Source organism: Hippopotamus amphibius, chromosome 1 (genome assembly GCF_030028045.1).
Source record: "Hippopotamus amphibius kiboko isolate mHipAmp2 chromosome 1, mHipAmp2.hap2, whole genome shotgun sequence".
Classification (NCBI taxonomy): Eukaryota; Metazoa; Chordata; class Mammalia; order Artiodactyla; family Hippopotamidae; genus Hippopotamus; species Hippopotamus amphibius.
Window position 1 is genome coordinate 82,884,047 of NC_080186.1, and position 20,823 is coordinate 82,904,869.

The 20,823-nt window shown below is 34.5% G+C and overlaps 1 protein-coding gene across 3 annotated transcripts in view; it reads left to right on the plus strand.

Moving 5' to 3' along the window:
• ABCD3 (ATP binding cassette subfamily D member 3) overlaps window positions 1-20,823 on the plus strand; it is a 75,916-nt gene that overhangs the window by 39,021 nt on the left and 16,072 nt on the right. For all 3 annotated transcript variants that reach the window (XM_057718038.1, XM_057718028.1, XM_057718048.1), the window contains 12 exons: window positions 1,979-2,048; window positions 3,444-3,541; window positions 3,889-4,012; window positions 6,157-6,213; window positions 8,156-8,298; window positions 11,004-11,073; window positions 13,733-13,802; window positions 13,894-13,991; window positions 14,104-14,195; window positions 16,602-16,693; window positions 16,785-16,848; window positions 16,977-17,040. In XM_057718038.1, the coding sequence (XP_057574021.1) occupies window positions 1,979-2,048; window positions 3,444-3,541; window positions 3,889-4,012; window positions 6,157-6,213; window positions 8,156-8,298; window positions 11,004-11,073; window positions 13,733-13,802; window positions 13,894-13,991; window positions 14,104-14,195; window positions 16,602-16,693; window positions 16,785-16,848; window positions 16,977-17,040 (1,042 nt within the window). The remainder of the gene's footprint in view (window positions 1-1,978; window positions 2,049-3,443; window positions 3,542-3,888; window positions 4,013-6,156; window positions 6,214-8,155; window positions 8,299-11,003; window positions 11,074-13,732; window positions 13,803-13,893; window positions 13,992-14,103; window positions 14,196-16,601; window positions 16,694-16,784; window positions 16,849-16,976; window positions 17,041-20,823) is intronic.

Below are 20,823 nucleotides of genomic sequence, written 5' to 3' on the forward strand. Positions count from 1 at the left end.
TCTGATCTCTAGGTCCTACCTAGTTTCTCCCACCACACTTAGCCCATGTGCTTTGCAGGTATCTCTGCTCATAGCTCTATTCAGGGAGTAGGCCCTTTTGTCTAAATTCTTTAGGGAAATAAGGGGGAGGCAAAAACAAAGACTTCCTGAGACTTCTGTTTGTTAAAAATAATCAGCCTAAAATAGTCCTTATGCCAAAGAGACACATATTGGGGTGGCAAATTTTGTTCCCCTCTACTGCCATATGTAATCGTAAATATATATTTTATTTTTAACCACTTGGCTATAAGTAGCATTTTAAAATTACCAAACTATTTTAAGATTCCTGTATGTTTTGGAAGTAATTATGACTGGGATTACTGTAAAATTACTTTATTGATTATTATTTTTCTTTTGCAGCGGAATAATAAGCAGAAATAAAGCTTTATTCAAGAAACCATTTTTTAAGTTTATAGCTGCTACTCCAGTGGTAAACCATTGCTGAATGATGGCATGTGTTTTACCAAAGTTTGATAATCTTGTGCATTTCACAGCTTGGGCAGCACTAAAGCACTTTGGTTTTATATAAAGTTTGGTTCAAATAATTTTAATTTAATTTGAACCTCTAAACTTTTGTACTGTCTTAATTGCTTCTCATCTCTAATATTCTTACTGCTGTAAACATTTTTGTGTGGTTCTATTTTAGCTTTTTTCTAGTTTAGCTGAAAAAAAACTTTTTTTTATACTTTTTAGCAGCTATGTCAAAATTAGACTATTAACTTTTCTATTAGTCTAGAGTAATATTTCCCAAAGTATGTTCTTTGGAATCTTAGCTATGATGGAGAAAATGCTAGTGCTACCAAGCCCTCCCAGAGAGTTTTACAATGCATATTATACATGAGAGCTTTGAGAGGGCCTTTGGTAAAAGACACTTGTTCCTGTTAACTCAGGTTTTCCCAAATTTATTTGACCATGGAACTTTTTTTGCTCTAAAAGATCAGTTCATATTACTTGGCATTATTCACCTACTACCTCGTAAAAAACAGATTATTTATCTATCAATATGTATACCAGTCATTTTTTTTGTGTGGAGCTAGGTTTGAATCATTTAGCACATTGTTTTTCAAAATATGTTTAATTTACTCCTGGGAATATTAACATTATTTGAAAAAAGAGTATGCGATCAAATAAATTATATCTTTGTACTAGATCACAGACATTTGGTAGTCAAAGATCCTTTACTTATAATGATATAATGGCTTTCTAGCTTTTTAAAAAAGTAGTGGAACCCTTTTAAATAAGTTCTTAAGGATATTTTAAGAACAGATAAATATTTAAAATAGATTAAAAACAGATAAAAGATTTGTTTTCGTTGAAATCCCACTACCACCTTTTTTGGTAAAATTTTCTTAGGACCACAGTCAGTCTCATTCTTAGCTGTTTTTGCTCTACAATAGCAGAATTGAGTAATTGCAACAGAGACCATATGGCCCACAAAGCTTAAAATGGTTGCTCTTGGCCCTTTATAATAAAATAAGAATTTGCTGATCTCTCATTAGTCTGTCTCCCTTCCATTAGTTCATAGAAATGACAATCAGGATGTTAAAATATGTAAAAGCAGACAAAGAAGTACTACTTTGTTTTATCCATAGTAATTCATTCCTGGGTCTATAAAGTTGTCAATTGTTTCACCATATAAAACCCCTTTTGTGACTGCTTAATTAAGGCTGCTGTTTAATTACCATTTTTACGAAGGAAAGAACTAGCTATCATTCTTATTTAATTTTGCCATTTATAGAGTGATTTCCAAGCAAGCTGTTTAAAATAATAAAATTTCAAAAGTTCATGTTTTTGTAAGAAAATGTTTTTAGCGTCTTTTTTCTTATTGATTCATTTGATTCAATAAAAACTTCCAAAAATAATTTTAGAGATTTAGAGAGGTTTTAGTGTTAAATATTGCTTCTTTTGCAACTAATGCATTGCATGTGGTGGTTTGCAGTGGTATCATTGGTCGTAGCAGTAAAGATTTCAAGAAATACTTATTCAACTTCATCGCTGTCATGCCTCTCGTAAGTGATAATTCTTTAAAAATTTTTACATAGGGGAAAAAATTGCATCTTACTAAAATCTTTTAAGGATTTTTACTTATCAGGTTCTTTAAAGATTTATATACTAAGTTTTTTCAAGCTTAGTTTTATAACTTACAGTGGAATTTTTCCATGCAAACCTTTATACTAGATAGAAAAATTTTAAGGAATTATGTTTGGATCAGTTTCTTTGCATATATATTTGGATGTATACAAGTATAGATGATTGTTTTTGACCATTAGGCCAGGGTTTCTCAAATATTTAGTAACATCCCACTAGATGGAAGTAGTACCCCTCCTCCAGTTGTAACCACAAAAAAATGTCTTCAGTGTCTCCACATTGCCACATGTCCTTTGGGGGCTAAGGTGAAGTTGTGGGGGTAGTGAGCTAAGGGCAAAAATCCTGGTTGAGAATCATTGCTGTGGGCCATAAACTGTTACAGTAACTTGAACCACTAATGCAACTTAATTTAATGTAATTTAATTGGAATTTATTGTCTGAATTTACTAAAATAAAGGTAAATGGTCCAAATCATAAGTAATTTCCTTAGCTTGAGTCTCTATTCTATTTTATTGGTACTATAAGAATTTTAGTATGGTATATGTGGGAGTAGGAGGGAGGAGCTTGATTTTAAAATCTAATTAATTAGAAAATATGTCAGATTTAATAAAGCTTGAGGATAGACATACGTGGAAGACCTTTTAAAATAGAAAATTGGGAAAAGTGGCATTGATGTCAATCCAAGATTGAGATTTAACAGAAGACCAGTGTTTTGAGAAAAATTTTATTTAAATGTGACTTTACAACTGTGGAAGAATTAATTTTAATATTATGGTGGAAAGGAGTAGTAAAGGTGACTCCAGAAATAATCTAGAAAATGGCATTAGTTGGGTATAAAACTTGTAGTTTTTTTTTTTTTTTTTTAACGAATGCAACTACAGTATGTATAGAATTCCATTGTCTAGGGTTGTAGTACTGGAAGCAGGAAAGAGAAGCTAGCCTAAGCATAAATGTCATTACTCCTAAAACAAGTTCTTTACATTGGACAGAAAGGTGATAGATTTGGCCTTTTATTTGTTTATATACCGCCCCCCACCCCCCAAAAAAAGTAGCAAGGTGCTTCTCATAATTAATAATATTAATATATTCTAAAATTGATTGCCAAGTAAAGGGTAGTATAGTAATTGCATTTGATTTAGCATGTTCTCTTTGTGTCTTTCGAAATATTAATTAGAACAACTGAATTATAACAATTTGGACTATCGGTTATAAAAAAAATTACAGGATTTGGAGACAAAGCCAGTCATATGGAAATAAATTATAATTTAGTAAGTGGAAATGAAGCAAAACCAATAATATGTGTTTGTTTGTTTTAGATTTCTCTGGTTAATAACTTCTTGAAGTTTGGGTTAAATGAGCTCAAACTGTGCTTCCGAGTAAGACTAACTAAGTACCTCTATGAGGAGTATCTCCAGTAAGTGATAACCTGTTTTTATATTAAAAATACTTAAACAGTAATGCTATGATATTGAGATGTAGAAGTTTTTCTTTTTTATTTGATATGTTTTTCAAGAAAATTGCTCTTAGACCCAGAAGCATATAGAGAAAGACCTCAGCTATTTGGAATCTAATCCTGGCTCTTCCATTAACTGGCAAGTCATCCTTCTCTGGACTTGCATCTCTAAAATAAATTAGGACAATCTTTAAAGTCTCTTACAACTCCATATTTTTCTGTTTCTATGAATTTGCTGTACGTAGTATAATGTGAATTTCTTTGTTTTTAAAATCATTTGTTTTAAAGTCATCTTCTTCTTATTTTAGAGCTTTCACATATTATAAAATGGGAAATCTGGACAACAGAATAGCTAATCCAGACCAGCTGCTTACACAAGATGTAGAAAAGTTTTGTAACAGTGTAGTTGATCTGTATTCAAATCTTAGTAAGGTAAGTTTGTCTATTTTTGTTGTTAATTTGCTGAATTTTGAGTCTAAGCAGATTTATATGAAATTGATTTGATGGACATAACAGCATATAAGTATTTAACATAGAGTTGTTATAATAGTTTTAACTACAGTTACTTAATGTTTTACATTATTGTTGTGAGGTGCTTTGGCTAAGAACTGAGATTTAGTATCTCATAAAGATTTTATAAGAATTTTGCAGGCTGATTTCAGTAAAACAACAGAAACTTGGCTTTTTATCTCTTGACCTGTGTACTTCTGGCAATTGTTAGAGATTGATGGTCAATTTATTTTTAATTCCATATTCATAACCCTAGGCTAGGATGTCTTCCTGCCCAATTCTCTGCTTCAGTATCTCTAATTCTAATAGATCATTGAAGTAATAGTAAAAAAATTTTCACAAGATATTAGTACATTTCAGTTTTTTCTAATTATACTGTATTTCCTCCCTTTCCAGAATATTGCCGAAGCTTTTGACTCTGACCTTAACCAGTTTTCTTCATGCTAATTGTGTCAGCTCTTACTCTTATCTCACCACCCTTACAGTTTTTGCTCTGGCCTTCTCATTAAGCCAGCTTCTTTGCCATTGTGTCCTGCATTGGCTAGCACATGTAGCAGGCATCTATCAGATTGTCGGTGCGGCATTCCCCCCCACCCCATCTTAGATACTACATTTCCCGTCCAATCCACATGACTGCTCTTGGTCTGTGGTCAGAGCTTGTCTCAAACTGGACCATTTATAGTATCTTGCCTCTGTCCGCAATTGATCCAAATATCGTCTTGGGACAAAAAAATATATACAAGGGGCTGAGTCACATTGTAAGAATAGGAATGCTCCCACTTCAACCATGTGAATGGAAGGAGGATAGGCAGTTCCTAGAAAAGCGATATGTATCTGTAAGAACTTCACCCCTCTTGATAGGCCCACTACTAGGATACCTTTTGACTTCATGCCAAACGTTGTTCTTTATTTAGCTTTCTTTAAGTCTGTACTGATCCAAACTCTAGAAACTCAGACAGCTACAAATTATTCAGTAATGCAGCTGCTTTTTTTCCTCTACCTGTTAGCACATTTTAAAATTTGTTCTCTCTATTTGTGTGTGTGGCGAAGGTATGTATAATATTTTTCATGTAATTCTGTACACATTGTTGTGTATTCTTTATTACATCTTGGCACTTGAGTAAGTCCATAGCTCAGGACTTGTCACATCCTGACAATAAAGAAAATATTATCAAATTACCTAATTGTAGTGGTGCTATATACTACAGTATATTTACTTTATAAAATATCTAATTGTTTGAACTCTGACTTAAATTGAGTCATTATTTTTGTCAATAACTTACACGTACTTGAATTTTATATGTATAGGTATATCTAACTTCTTGATAATTCGTAAGACAAGAAAGAAAATGTTCATCTTAGTACAAGCCAATTAATAAACCAAGCCACCTATCCTGACATTAGAAAGGGGTGGCTATGGACTTAAAGTAAATAAACACAATTAGATTTCTTGAAAAACACTTCAAAGCATGTACAACTTTTGGTATGTCAGTTGAGTTGTCTCTGTGCAAGAAATGGTACATTCATGTGTTATTTTAGTTCTAGGACCTTGAGTTTTAAATCAGAAAATTAGATTCATAAGCTCACGCAGCATATTTCAACATATAGATGTTGTGATAAAATCAAACAACATTAAGAGCAGAAAGAGTCTCATTTTTCAAGTAAAGATATATAGAAACCAGAGAGCTGGTAGCAGATTTGGGTTACAGCGCAGGTCATTTTATTCACTGTCTGTGTGCTGCATTGAGAAATTGCTGAGTCATTGTTAATTATCACAGTAGAGCTACCTTAGTTGATGGAAAGTGGTAAATATTTTTCCCAGTTGATGGTCAATAGACATTGGTCAGGCTGTCTCCATTTTGAGTTTCTTGAGAATAAGAACTATGTCTTTTATATATTTATTGAGCTGCAGACTGTTATAGTACACTATACATAGTGGGAACTCTACATGTTGACAATTATGTATTAAATGTGGAATAGCATTTTGTATTTAACATGTTTATTAGCTATCAGTCTAAGCAATCTAGTTCTTTTTAATTCTGTACCTTCTGATGTTTATTTTGCAGCCATTTTTGGACATAGTTTTGTATATCTTCAGGTTAACGAGTGCAATAGGAGCTCAGGTGAGTTTACTTTTATTCTGTTTTTTAAATTGCTACAATACTGTGTTGTGAATAGCTGGATGGTTTGTAAGAATTTTTATGTATCCCAAAGAATATATTTTTACAAAGTGTACCTAATAAAGTCTGGTTATAAAATAATACTGTACTAGAAATTTTTAAAGTTTTCTACTTTAGCTTTTTAATTTTCCTTAAGCCAAACACCTGGAAAACTTTTGTGGCTTTAATAACCAGAAGTGCTTAAACATTGAACATACCTGTATTTATTATTGCAAAGTAATGTCTAAAAAGAGGTTTAGAGACAGCTATTTCAATATGAAATTTCAGTGTTTAAATACTTTTAGAGTGACCATAACAGTTTCAAGAGTATTTTATAATAATATAAATGGTTGATTATCCCATGAGCCTTATTAGGTGTCTCTCTGACATTTGCATTGCTAAGAATGACCTTTAAATGTTCTGAGTATTCTCTTTGAAGTCTAACTTTTTTTAGTCATTTAATATGTAATATTATTGTTATATATTTATAACACAATCATATAATAGTGTGGTGGTTTTATGTATATATGTGCATGTGTATGTATATACTTTTTGTAGTTTAATAAATAATTTATATTGTGATTTTTGTTCTGTTCCAACATTGGGTAAAGCAGTTTTTTAATTATTTTTGTCTATCTTCCTAACCTTTTGATATCCCATAAGTCAGGTTTAATCATTCTTATAACTTGTTTTTACTATAAACAAGTGAATAGGCTTAATGCCTCTTATTAGTATGTTGTAAAAAATTTATGGTACTTATTACATGTTTATAATACTTAAGTATTACATTTAAATATATCTCCATGTATTCTTATTTTCTGATTTTGTATTTCTTAGAGGTAGAAACTATGTTTTAGTTATCTCTTTTGCCCACACTTCTAGTAATTGTTGAAATGCGTTGAATCAGTCATATTGAATTTAAAAATAAGACACACTATATTCTGTAGACACTATCTGAATAAAAAGATAAGTAAGACACAGTTCCTACTAAAGAGGGATTATGATCTGGTGAAAGGGTGAATATTCAGACACTTGTAATGCAGAGTGATGAGTCCAGTAAGGGGAGTGTTAATAATGTATTCAGTGTCCAGAAGAGTTGGAGGTAATAGTTGAGCTGCTTTGAGAATGATGAGTAGGCTTCCATTAGATATGTCAGCCTTGCCAGGCGTAGGAACAACTTCACTGAATGGCATGTTCAGGAAACAATTATTTCAGTATGGCAGAACATAGGATATACTTGGGAATGAGGGAAGTACCCTCGATGAGCTTGGAAAGGCAAGCTGGAAGCTTCTCTCCTGGAAGGGTCAATTCGTGACAAGGTGCATTACCACGTTAGAAAGTACAGCAGCTAGAAGCAAGATGCGGGAGAAGGGAAAGGCAGATGGAGCTCATCCGGGGGCACTGAGATTGGGGTTCTACAGGATAGTAAGCTGCAGATGTACAGTAAGTATTGGGAAATAATATCTTGGATTCTTAAGAGTGATGGGATTAGAGGTGTAAATTTGGGAGGAGAAGGGAGTGAAAGAAGAAACCTCAGGGAGCATTAACATTCAAAGCGAAGGCGACGAAGAGGTCTGCATGTTCTTGCAGAATTCAGAGACTATTAAGAAGAGTTCCATCAGAAGAGTTTTCGTTGCTGTACAAAGAGTGAGGACTGCAATTAGGAGTTTTTAAGTGAGCAAATTTGGGAGAGCTGGGGGATGAGTGGTGGGAGGAGGAGTAGGTGAGTAGTAAAAACAAAGGCCCACTGTATATTTTCTCAGAAAAGAAACAATTAAGGGAAAAAATTAATCAAAAGTGTAATTTCTTTCAAAGTAACGAGTTAATTATAGTAAATTGTGTGTTGCATGCAGTGAATTTATTATATCCTTGACATTTGTACATCTTTCTCTCCCAATAAAAACAGGGCCCAGCAAGCATGATGGCCTACTTGCTTGTTTCTGGGCTGTTCCTGACTCGAATTAGAAGACCCATTGGTAAGATGACAATAACTGAGCAGAAGCTTGAAGGAGAGTATCGATACGTTAATTCCCGGCTCATCACGAACAGGTCAGGACAGATGTATTCAGTGTATCTGGTGTACTGAAAACTCCTTGTGTGAATATGAAGTCATGTAAGCTGACTCCAAAAAGTCTGGTAACACTGTTACTGAAATTATGTCTGTGTTTATTTACTTCTTTTGAAAATGTGCATTATGAAGTATAGCGGTTTTAAAAAGTAGGTTTTAAAAAGTAGTAATCGTCTACATTTCTAATCCTTTTTCTTGTTAACTGTGTAGTATCCCTGATTTACGTCTTCATGTCTTGTACTGACTACTTTTCTGTTAATTTCACTTTAAGCAAAGTCAGAAAACAATTTAAATTCAAATTTATTTACTTCTTCAAAGAAAATTTTGTCTCAGTTTATCTACAAATTTTTTTGTTCGAGACTGTGTTTAGAATACTCAAAGTTAATTCAGTCTCATTGCATGTGTCTCTACCTATTTTCCGGACAGTTTAAAAATCCAAAATAGGAAGAAGTATTGGGCTTTGGAGCCAGCCTAACTAGTTTCAAAATCTATCTTCTCCATTTATCAATTATATAATATATGACTTTTGGCAAGTTATTTATAGCCTCACTTTTCTTGTTCATACTAGATAGATAATACAGGGTTGTCGTGAGGATTAAATATGAAATATATATAAAGCTTCCAGCACTGTTTTTAATATGTAGAAAGTACTCAATAAATTTGCTCTTATATTGATGATCTGTCAACCTTAAGTCATTTTGAGGGTCCTAATATTTATTTACTACCCTGTTGGCATTACGAAATTATTTAGAAAATTATTCTTTTAACAGCTCCCTCTTCCTTTATTTCCTTGGATTGCTAAAATAGAGCCATTTTAAATAGGGTTTTTGTGCTATAGGGAGAGAGAAGAATAGAAGGTTGAGTAGAGACGTGATTTGCCAAGTGAATGAAAGATGGTATCAGCTAGGATGCTTTCCATTGCAAGAAATAGAAAACCCTGACTGAGATGCCTCCAACAATAAGGACATTTACTACTTCACATAAAAACTCTTAAGATGGAGCAGTTCCAGGCACAGCATGATTGGGGCATCTGGCTCTTCTCGTGGCTCTGTCTTCCTCTGTATGTTACCCTTTTCCTCTGGCTAATTCTTTTTGTGATCACAAGATGACAGAAGCAGTTCTAGATCTCACCAGCTCTCCTCCCCTGCAAAAAGTCCAGAAACAAAAACAGGCCACGCCTGCTGTTTCTTTAAGAGAGCAAGGAAACTTTGCCAGAAGCCTCACAGCAGACATTTTTTCACATCTCATTCGCCAGAATTATCACTAAAGCAATTACAGCAAAGTGATTGGCTTAGACCAGTTGGAATTCTTCCCCTGTGAACGGGGTTGAGGCCATTCCTTAACCATTTGGGTGCATAGAAAAAGATAGAGAACTTTAAGAAAATTGGGGTTCTCTTAGGAAGAGGACATGGAAGAGAATAGATGTTGGATAGGCAGTTGTCAGTATTCTGGGATGTTATCTTCTTTCAGGTTTTAGGTTTAGGCCAAAATGGTCAGGAGAAGTAAAATTCTCACATCATCTTTCTCCGCTGACTTAAACGTGCAGACGAGGTAGAAGGAAGTAAGAAAACAAATTATAGGTATAAAATTTTGTTAACTTGGGATTCTGATACCCTGGGGCTCTGTATTATTGTGTAAAGGAAACTGTGAAAGGCAGGTCAAACATGATGCAACTTTATGGAAAGTCAATTTTACTTGAAGGGGGTTGAGGTAAGGGCTACCTTGTTTTTATGATGAAAAAAAATATATAGGTACATTTTGGACTAGAATATAGAATTCACATAAATTTTTAAGGGTAAAAAAGAGACTAAAGAAATATTGGGTGTTTACTAAGGGCAGTTTAACTGTGCCTTCTAGACTCCTATGTAAATCTTTACTTTCCTCTGCTGTAAGAGGTACTTTGCTGGGACAATTTACATCATATTGAATAGAGTGGAAAACTAGACTTTAAGATCAGATATGAGTTATAATTTCAGCTATTTGACTTGCCAGCTGCATGACTTTTGCAAATTTACTTAACTATACTTAACCTTTCTTCATCCATAAAATGCCCCTTTTTTCCTAGTTAAGATCCTTGTGGCTCCTGTGTACCCACCCATTCACATCAGCTCAGTGAAAGAATTGTTGTAAGGATATAGTGGGGTTCCAACAATAAGAACAGCTGTGTAGCTAGGCCTCCTGAGATCTGGCATTGTGAGGCGGGCAGGACTTAGTTTGCTTTCCTGTCTTTTAAAATGTCATGGCATCGCTACCTATTTTTTTTTCTAACTGTTCTCTGCTCTCCCTCCTGGCTGGATCTGTACTCAGTTTGTAGTCTGTAATGGCTTGTCCCAGTCCTGCCTTCCAATATGTCATGGCAATTTCCTAATTACTTCTTATTTCTTATTATATTTCTTCTTTCTTTATTCACATTTATGAGAATTAGCCCAGCACATCTTTTCCAGCCAGGCTATATATGGCATATGCAATACATATCGGTAGTGCAGTCTGTGATCCAGTCAGGTGTGTATTCCTGTGCTAGATCAGTTGAGCGAGGCACACACCATGACTTGAGATGTACCCAATAAGCTCTTAGTCACAAAATGTCCATTTATATACACAGATTCAGGCATTAAATACAGTATTTCAGTTATTTTTCAGGCTTAGGTAACATTAAAATTGATTGCTAAATTATTTTCTTTAATAGTGAAGAAGTTGCCTTTTACAATGGAAATAAAAGAGAAAAGCAGACAATCCACTCAGTCTTCCGAAAACTGGTAAGATAACATGTTGGAGGCCCATGTATTTATGGAAAAAAATTTTGGGGCCTATGCCAAGATACACATATATACGTTTAATCTTTAAAAGTATATATATTTTTTATTTTTTTTTTTATTTTTCATAAATTTATTTATTTATTTATTTATTGGCTGCATTGGGTCTTCATTGCTGCACACGGGCTTTCTCTAGTTGCTGCGAGCGGGGGCTACTCTTCATTGTGGTGCGCAGGCTCCTCAATGTAGCGGCTTCTCTTGTTGTGGAGCACGGGCCCTAGGCACGTGGGCTTCAATAGTTGTGGCACATGGGCGCAGCAGTTGTGGCTCATGGCCTCTAGAGCACAGGCTCAATAGTTGTGGTGCACGGGCTTAGTTGCTCCGTGACATGTGGAATCCTCCCAGGGCAGGGCTCGAACCCATGTCCCCTGCATTGGCAGGTGGATTCTTTACCACTGCACCACCTAGGAAGTCCAAAAAGTATATATTTTTAAATAGCTATAAAGAATTTTTATACTGTATTTTCCTAAAAGCTATCAAATCAGTATATTAAGCTGCCTAATTATAAAATGGGTAGATTTATTAAAGTAATTATCAGTGTATTTTTAAACCAGTTACTTAGCAGTCTTATTTAGTGATAACTAGTGATTATTACAGAAAGAATTTGTTCCTGTAGCATTTGTGGAAATCCTGTGAGCACAGCTCAGCAAACATTTTCTCTAATGGGCAAGATAGTATGTGTGTAGTTTAGGCTTTTCAGGCCATATGGTCTCTTTTGCAGCTCTTCAACTCTGCCACTCAGAAGTAGTCATATTCTATATGTAAATGAGTGGATTTGGCTATGTTCCAATAACACTTTATTTACAAAAATAAGTGACAGGCTGGAATTTGAACTGTGGGTCATGGTTTGCTGACCCTTGATTTAGAATATAAATGTTGCTTCTTATGAAAACTACACTTTGGTTATGTACTTGCCACTTGGAAAATCTGAATTTAATTAATTTTATTGACTATTCATTCAGAAGATATGGAACACCATGTAGGTGCCTGTGCTTGTCCAGGTGATTAGTGTGATAATAGCGGTGAGTGTGATGGACCAAATCCCGCCTTTAAGGAGCTTATGTTTTAGTGGAAGTTTTTGAAATTAAATACATATTTGAGGTGATTTTTAAAGGTTAAAGAAATTGTTATTTTAAATTATTTCAGAAATTGAATTTTTGCCATTTTTATATTTAACTTGACTGACCTTTGATAGTGTTCACTGATAAAATGCATTTAAGGTAATTTTCTAGGGCACTGCTGTTAACCATTTTGCTCTTCTCATGGCTTCCCCAAGCTTATCCTTTAGATTTCAGACAAAAATTAACACCTTTTTGAGGCCTTGTCTTCTCTGATTGATCCATCTAAAATGGCCTCCACCAGTTACTTCCCATTTTAATGATCTGTTTCCTTGAAAGCATACATTGCAATTTAAGTATCTTGTTTGTTTACTAGTTTGTCTCTTTCATAAGAATGTAAATTCTGTGAGCTCAGGGACCTTGTCTGTTTTATTCATTGTTATATGTCCAGCACTGAGCTCAGTATGTAACATCTGGCATTCGTTGAATAAATGTTCCAGCCATTGCTCTTTTGCGGAAGATATTAAGAGCAAGCTACCCTGTACTCAGGAAATCCACATTTTAATGGGGGATACAATAAAGAAGTAAACAACTGGATATTTTACAATATACGATTTCAGATCGTAGTGAATTTTGTGATCAAAAATAAAATGGGATAAAGTGGTAGAGTATGTTGGGGGCTGTTTCCTAGCCTTTTTAGGTAGGGGATGGCAAGAAGGTCTGTCTTGAAGAGGTGGCATTTTATTGGAAACTATATGAAGTAAGGGAGTTAGTCACAGAATATAAATATCTAGGAAGACAGTAATCCTGGCAGAGGGAACAGCAGGAGGAAAGCCTTAAGGCAGAAGCATGTTTGAGGAACCAAGATTTCTGGAGCTCAGTGAGAAAGAGCAAAGTAGAAGCAGATGAGGTTTAAGACAGAGACCAGTGCCAGATCACGCAGGGCCTTGAGTAATCTGATAGGTGGAAGAGTCAAGAACGTTAAAAATGCAGCATAAAATACATTTTTGTAATTTTCAGATAATACATGCTGAGATTAAAGCTACAGACCTGGGCTGTGTGGCTTCATTAGCACTTGGTTCAAATTGAGTGTAATATAATTCTTAGACAAAGCACAGACCAGATGTTTCCCACTAAAGCAAAGCCTTGAGTGCTATTTCAAGACAGCTAGCATTTCACCTAAATTAGCTCATCTTCCTGTTCTTTTTGTTTTGGTTACTGATCAGGTTTAACACCTATGTATCTGACAATACTATGAATACAGTATCATTGTAGTGTTACATGCAAGGGACACCACATTAATATTCTTTGTGTAGTTTCCATTCTGTTTGCATAAAAATGGTTTCATGAAGCATTTGTTTGGCACCTGTTCTGTGATCTGCATTGTGCTCAATGAAATGTGATGTACAATGTAATCAGAGATCATAGGCACTCAGGAAATATTTGTTGAATACATAAATTATACAGTTTCTTTTGTTCTCATGGTAAATTCCTTTCTTTCAATACATAGAAAATATATTTTTTTTGTTTTTGTTTTCTGCCAGGTGGAGCACCTACATAATTTCATTTTGTTTCGGTTTTCTATGGGCTTCGTTGATAGCATAATTGCAAAATGTAAGTATGCTTTAAAAGAGATAGCGGAATGGAATTTGTGGAAAGAGTGAAGCATTGTTGATGTTTTTAAATCTTAACTGTTCTGTTTCAGATCTTGCCACTGTGGTTGGTTACGTAGTTGTCAGTCGTCCTTTCCTAGATTTGTCTCATCCTCGCCATCTCAAGAGCTCACACTCAGAACTTCTGGAGGTAAAGTAGTAGGAGCAGTTGTGCTCAACTGAAATTTTAAATATAGAAGTAAAGAAAAGCTAGTTTTAATGTTAGAAATGTAAGTGAAAACTAGTGTTTATTTCTATTTCAGGATTACTACCAAAGTGGAAGAATGCTTTTGCGAATGTCTCAAGCTCTGGGTCGAATAGTTTTGGCTGGCCGTGAAATGACAAGATTGGCTGGGTAAGTAAGATTAGGAATAATGAGAAATTGCAGAGAATAATTTTTTTTTCTTTTCTTTTCTTTTCTTTTCTTCTTTTTTTAAAAGCTCTTTATTGAAATATAATTGCTTTACACTCTTGTGCCAGTTTTTGAGGTACAGCAAAGTGAATCAGCTGTATTTATACATATATCCTCATATCCCCTCCCTCCCTCGACACCTTCCCACCCTCCTTGTCCCAGCCCTCTAAGGCATCACCCATTATCGAGTGGATCTCCCTATGTTATGCAGCAGCTTTTCACTAGCCATCTATTTTACATTTGGTAGTGCATGTATGTCACTACTACTCTGTCACTTCGTCCCAGCTTACCCTTCGCCGCCACTCCCCTGCCATGTTCTCAGGTCCATTCTCTACATCTACATCCTTACTCTTGCCCTGTCACTGGGTTCATCAGTACCATTTTTTTACATTCCACATATATGAGTTAGCATACAGTATTTGTTTTTCTCTTTCTGGCTTACTTCACTCTGTATGACAGTCTCTAGGCCCATCCACCTCACTACAAATAACTCAATTTCATTCCTTTTTGTGGCTGAGTAATACTCCATTTATATATGTGCCACATCTTCTTTATCCATTCATCTGTTGATGGGCATTTAGGTTGCTTCCATGACCTGGCCATTGTAAATAGTGCTGCACTGAACATTGTGGTACATGTCTCTTTTTGGATTATAGTTTTCTCAGGGTATATGTGCAGTGGTGGGATTGCTGGGTCATATGGTAGATCTAGTTTTAGTTTTTTAAGGAACCTCCATACTGTTTTCGTAGTGGCTGTACCAATTTACATTCCCACCAACAGTACAGGAAGGTTCCCTTTTACAGAGAATAATTTTTTAAAAATATGTTATTCTTAATGATTGTGCCCAGTTGAAGTTGAGATAAGGAGCAACTGAAGCCCCATATTTCCTACTCTTGGAAGCTGGTTTTGATAGAAAATTAGGAAGATTTTTCTTTGATAGTGAACTTTTCATGTTTCCTTAAGATAGCTATTTTGAGCCTTAAACTAGGTTAGTTGTTGTCTGCTCTGTGGACACTAGTATTCAGTAAGCTGGGAAATGTTGAATCATGGCAGTCTTTCCTTAATTCACAGAAAATTAAGTTAGTGAATAGAGTTTTCTCATTTGAACTTTTATGTCCCCTACCATACTGTTTTTTTCCCTTAGGTCTTTGATAACTGGCAACTCAACAAAAGATAAACAAGGTTGAAGTTGATTTTAAAGGAAATAAATGAAAAGTTAGTTTCTGGTAGCTGTAGGTCCAATTGTAAATATGGTCAGGGTGTCTAGTAAAATTTCTCTTAGACCATCAAATGGAATTAAATATTTCAAAATTTCAAGGTCTAATATAAAGGGTTTGGTATGCTGTCAAAACCACTATAATGTAAAAAAGCACCGTAAGTTTCAGGTCATCTGAAGAAATTGGATGACTTTGGATCTTTCCCAGGCCTGTGATTAATCTGCCTTATTTTTCTGTTCCTTCTTCTCCACTCCTTTGGCAGTTAAGGACTTCACGGCAAGATAGAAGAAGTTGTAAACTTCTATGAGGAGTCTCTCTCTTGAGAATGCTGACATTCTTCCTACTTGTTAATAGCTTTCCCATGCCTTTACAGGTCCTGGCATGTGGGATGCTTCTGTTCCTTTAGGAAATTTCTGCTTGTTATTCACAGAACAATCCTATTTGCTTCTCTGGTTAGAGTGCTTTCTCTTTGATCATCATGTCATTCTTCTACTCCTCAACTTCTTGTCATTAGTTTTGATTTCTATCACCACAGTGATTTCTTTCTAATATTAAGAAACTTCATCTTTTCCCCTCTTAAGAGGAGGAAGGAGAGGATTCTTCCAAATTCTTCCACGTTTGCAGGGAAGTAGTGTGTCTTTGGCATACCTAAAATAAATGACGTCCTCAGAGAGAAAAGCCAACTTTATTCAAGGCTTTATAGCTCACTCCAGCAGTAACTCAGGGTCCATGCTTCGTGGGCCCAAAGAATGCACTAACATTAGTCCTTTTGTAGTATTTACTAGAAAATTCCTTAAAATTCTAGTGGCACACAACCTTCTTGACTTGCCTAGTCAGTATCTGTTGAGGTGGGATCCTATGAGACCTCTTTTCTTAAGCCTCATGTTCCTGCTCCCCTACTGAAGCATAATAATAAAACATGTATACCATCACTAATACTTTGTTGATGAGATTTCTTTCAAGTTATCTCATTTAAATAATAAGTTTAGAAACTTCAGTTACGTTAGTATAAAATAACAGATATGAATTTAATGTTATATGTCAATTGTATTCAAATAAGTAAATAATAAAAGATATGATAGCCTTTGAAGTTTTGATTATGGCTTTCTTCTTCTCTTTTTTAAAATTTCAGCTTTACTGCTCGGATTACAGAATTAATGCAAGTACTGACGGATTTAAATCAGGGCAAATATGAACGTACTATGGTCTCACAACAGGAAAAGGGTAAATATGAATGCACTAGTTCACGTAGTATAAGTCTTTGCTGACATGACACAATGCTTTAATACTGATTTTTCCATTTAACATATTGAAGGAGCACAAGACCTTCCCTTGATACCTGGTACTGGAGAAGTCATCAATGCAGATAACATTATAAAGTACGTACAGAAAAGGGTTCTTTAGCACCATAAACATTTGTTAAAGTACACAGTAGCCTTTCTCTTTCAGCTATATCTGCTTAGTGTTTAATATACAATTATTGTCTTTTTATTAATTTCCTCTATAGATTTGATCATGTTCCTTTAGCAACGCCAAATGGAGATATCTTGATTCGAGACCTTAACTTTGAAGTAAGTTTTTACATGGTTGTATAAAAACTTAAATCATCTTCAAAACATGAAATGAAAAACTGTTGTCAAATATTTAACATAATTTTAAGGCTTCACTTAATCTCTAAACCCACAAAATTGTTTTAAAAAGTAAGCCTTTATAAAGGAGGGCTGCCTTGGATTAAGATAGTCATAAAGTACTATAAATTTCTAGTTATAAGATAAATAAGTACTAGGGATGTAATGCACAATGTGATAAATATAAAAACACTGCTGTATGTTATATATGAAAGTTAAGAGAGTAAACCCTAAGAGTTCTTGTCACACACACAAACTTTTTTTTCTGTTTCTTTAATTTGGTATCTACATGAAATGGTGGATGTTCACTAAACTTATCGTGATAATCATTTCATGGTGTATGGAAGTCAAATCATTATGCTGTACACCGTAAACTTATACAGTGTGGCATGTCAATGATGTCTCAATAAAACTGGAAGAAAAAATAAAAAGTAAGTCTTGGAAACAGATATCTATTTTTCTTATTTGATAGGACTTTAAAGTTTCAAATACTACTATCAAAAAGTCTTTTGCAAATAAAGCCCATCTCAAGAAAGCCATAGAAGATATAGATAATTGGAATCTCCGATGTAAGATGAGTATTTAAACGTGCAAATATAACATTAGTCTCTTTAAATTAAAATAATTTATGATTTGGTATCATTTTGGTGGTACAGGAGGGTCTGTACCTATAAAAACAAAATATAGACTTTCATGTTCTGATGAAAACAGTGGAAGAGCAGCATAATAGCACTCAGGACGCCCCTCACCCAAGACATGTAACATCTCGAGCCGAGTGAATTGTGGTGCTGATGAGTGTGGTCTGTTAACAGATGGGCATGTGGCAGGCCAGATTAGAAAGGAAAAGCAAAAGATGAGAATTATTATCTGATTTTATAAGATGCTCGCAGACCTGAGGGGTGCTATGTAGGTTATGTGTCTATTGTGACTTTATGGATAGTTCACATCTGAAAATCTTGAAGATTAGCAACAAGTGTCTGTCATGTGGGCTGTTTCTCCAGTTCCAGATACCATTACTCTAGAACAACACTGTCCAGTAGAACTGTGTGCAGTGATGGAAATGTTCTACATCTGCATTGTCCAATATAATAGCCACACGTGGCTATTGTACTCTTGAAATGTGGCTAAGTACAGTTGAGGAACTGAATTTTGGATTTTACTTAATTTTAATAACTTTGACCTTAAATAGCCACCTGTGACTAGTGGCTATTGTATTGGACAGCACAACTCTAGAATTCTTCTCTACATGCCTATGTATATGGTCCTCTGTAATTTGTGTTGTATGTGGAGATTCTTTTCAACTGCTTTCACTGAAGGAATGTTGTCTGATAGTTTTTAAAATAAGGAGTATAATTATTGGATTTGTTTTTAAAGTGTTATAATTATAGGTAAGTTCAGTTTTTCTACTCTTAGTCGTACATTTATGTGTGTCTTCACTTTCTTTTTAAGGAACTGTAAAAATGAAAAGTGTTAGCTATGCAAAGTACTTTGGACTTATTCAGCAATGAGTGTTATATTTTGTCATTTATTTTAAAGCCAGGAAACACAAAGGGAAGTACAGAAAATGTGAATATAGTTGGAAAATATTTAATGGCACAAGTATTACAGAAGTGTTTTCTCATTTAGCTCTAGATGCTACAGTCATATGGGGCTCCCTTGGCAAAGTAGGTGGCCACCTACAGGGCTTGATTTCAAGAATAAAACAGAGCTCAAAACTCCATCTTTGATAGACTTCCAGTGGCCCCTTTATTGTCACTACCCATGAGATTTCTCCATTGAAGAATCCTCTTGGCCCTTTCTCCTACTTTCCCTCACTTCTGTCTTTATGCAAACATAGAATACACCAACAGTATAGATGCACACATGGCTTGAGCCTAGTTGAGGAGAGATTTGGAATCTGTATGTACAACTACATGGAGTAAATAGATCATGATTACAGTCTATGATATGCTCACTTTGTCATTAGGTTACCACACTAATGCTGTCCCTTTCATTTCAGTCCAAAGCCCTGCCCTTTAAAGCCTTTATGTTTGAATTTTAGTATACTTCTGGCCAGTCCTGATAACTTCACTTTTTTAGTCTCAGAAAGGCCCTGACTTTTTTACTCTTATTTTGATTTCATTTTGGAAAGTCTTATTTTGTTACCGGTTACACCCCTGCTTGTTCAAGTTTTTTTACTCTGTGACCATATTCTGTACCAATGTTGTCTATTCTGTGATTCTTGTATTGTTTTCTCCTCCACTGGGAGCTGTTTCTTTGACTTCTGTCCTTTTGGTCCACTATTGTAAATTCCTCTTCTGTCTCTTTCTGACTTAAGATACTCTAAGATAGACTTGGCTTTTTCTCATTTATTTTGTCTTTCTGTCAATTATTAAACATAGATTATTTATTTATTTATTTATTTATTTATTTATTTATTTATTTAATTCAACAAGCATCCATCACTTCTTTGTAACATCTGATTGTTTTCTGTCCATCTGGTTTACTTGAAAATAAAGACTCCTTTCTCCTACAAAGAGGCATGATAAAACTGAGACTTGACCATCACAAGTAAATGTTTCCTACTTTATGATCAGTTTGCCTTTTGGGTTACCTAATAACCAAATAATATAAGCTTCTTTGAGATAGAAGATTTTATATCTTATTCCTTTATAAACTCCCTCAGCAATGGCATATTTATGTAGACTGAAGAGACCCTAAGAAATAACTACTTGTAGGTTATAATGTGGGCATTAAAATAGTACTTCGTAACTTACTAAAATTTTTACCTTTTCAGTAAGCATATTTTAATGTTTAAAGAAGCCTATATAAATCTTCATAAACAGCATACTGTCTTGTAATCTCTTTTATTTAAATCGTATTTACATGTAGAATATTTTGATGTTTTATTATAGTAAATTCATCAAGAAGTGATATTTCTGGGGGAATATTTTTATTGGTAAAAGATATGGTGGTTCAAAGCATTCATTGCCCCAGTAAAGCAGTCCAGGATCCTCAGTAATAGAGTGTTACTAAGAACTTGGTTTTCAGTGAAAGATACCCTTGGCTTTTAGTCTTAATTCAACCCAGAAAAAAATATGTTTTTCCAAATCTTTAATTTGGAAAAATTGTCACTGGCTTACCATGGCTGATGTCATAATTGGAAGTTTTGTCCAACATTATCAAAAGCCACGGAGTAAAGAAAAGTTAATGCCACGTCAATGACATTTGAACATAGAAGAGTACCTAAGGATTTCAGTAACTAGTCATTATTTATACACATCATTACAAACTTGGTTTTTAGATTTCTTGGCATGTTGCGCCAAATAATGTGGGAGGGGTACTGGATACCAATGAAAACCACAATAATCATTAGGTGCAGAAAACAGTACAGATGGCTAACATTACCTGAATAAAGTAGTGGTAGGCAACCATTTAATTAATCATTCTCTGAACTTTAGGCACTCCTGAGGGCATCACTGCTATAGTAGAATGCAATTATTATATATAATGTATTATTAGGAATATTCACTATATTCAATTTTATAGGAAAAAAAAATACGTATTTAGAAGAAGTCCATCAAAATCACTCTTTAAAATAATTTGTCAGAAAAAGAGATCACTCATCTGGAAAAGTCATTCAGAATAGCTCATTCTCTAATATTGATGTGCATAAGTTGTGGTATTTTGTTATAGATCAACTGTGGTAAAATACACGCAAACATAAAATTGACCATTTTAACCATT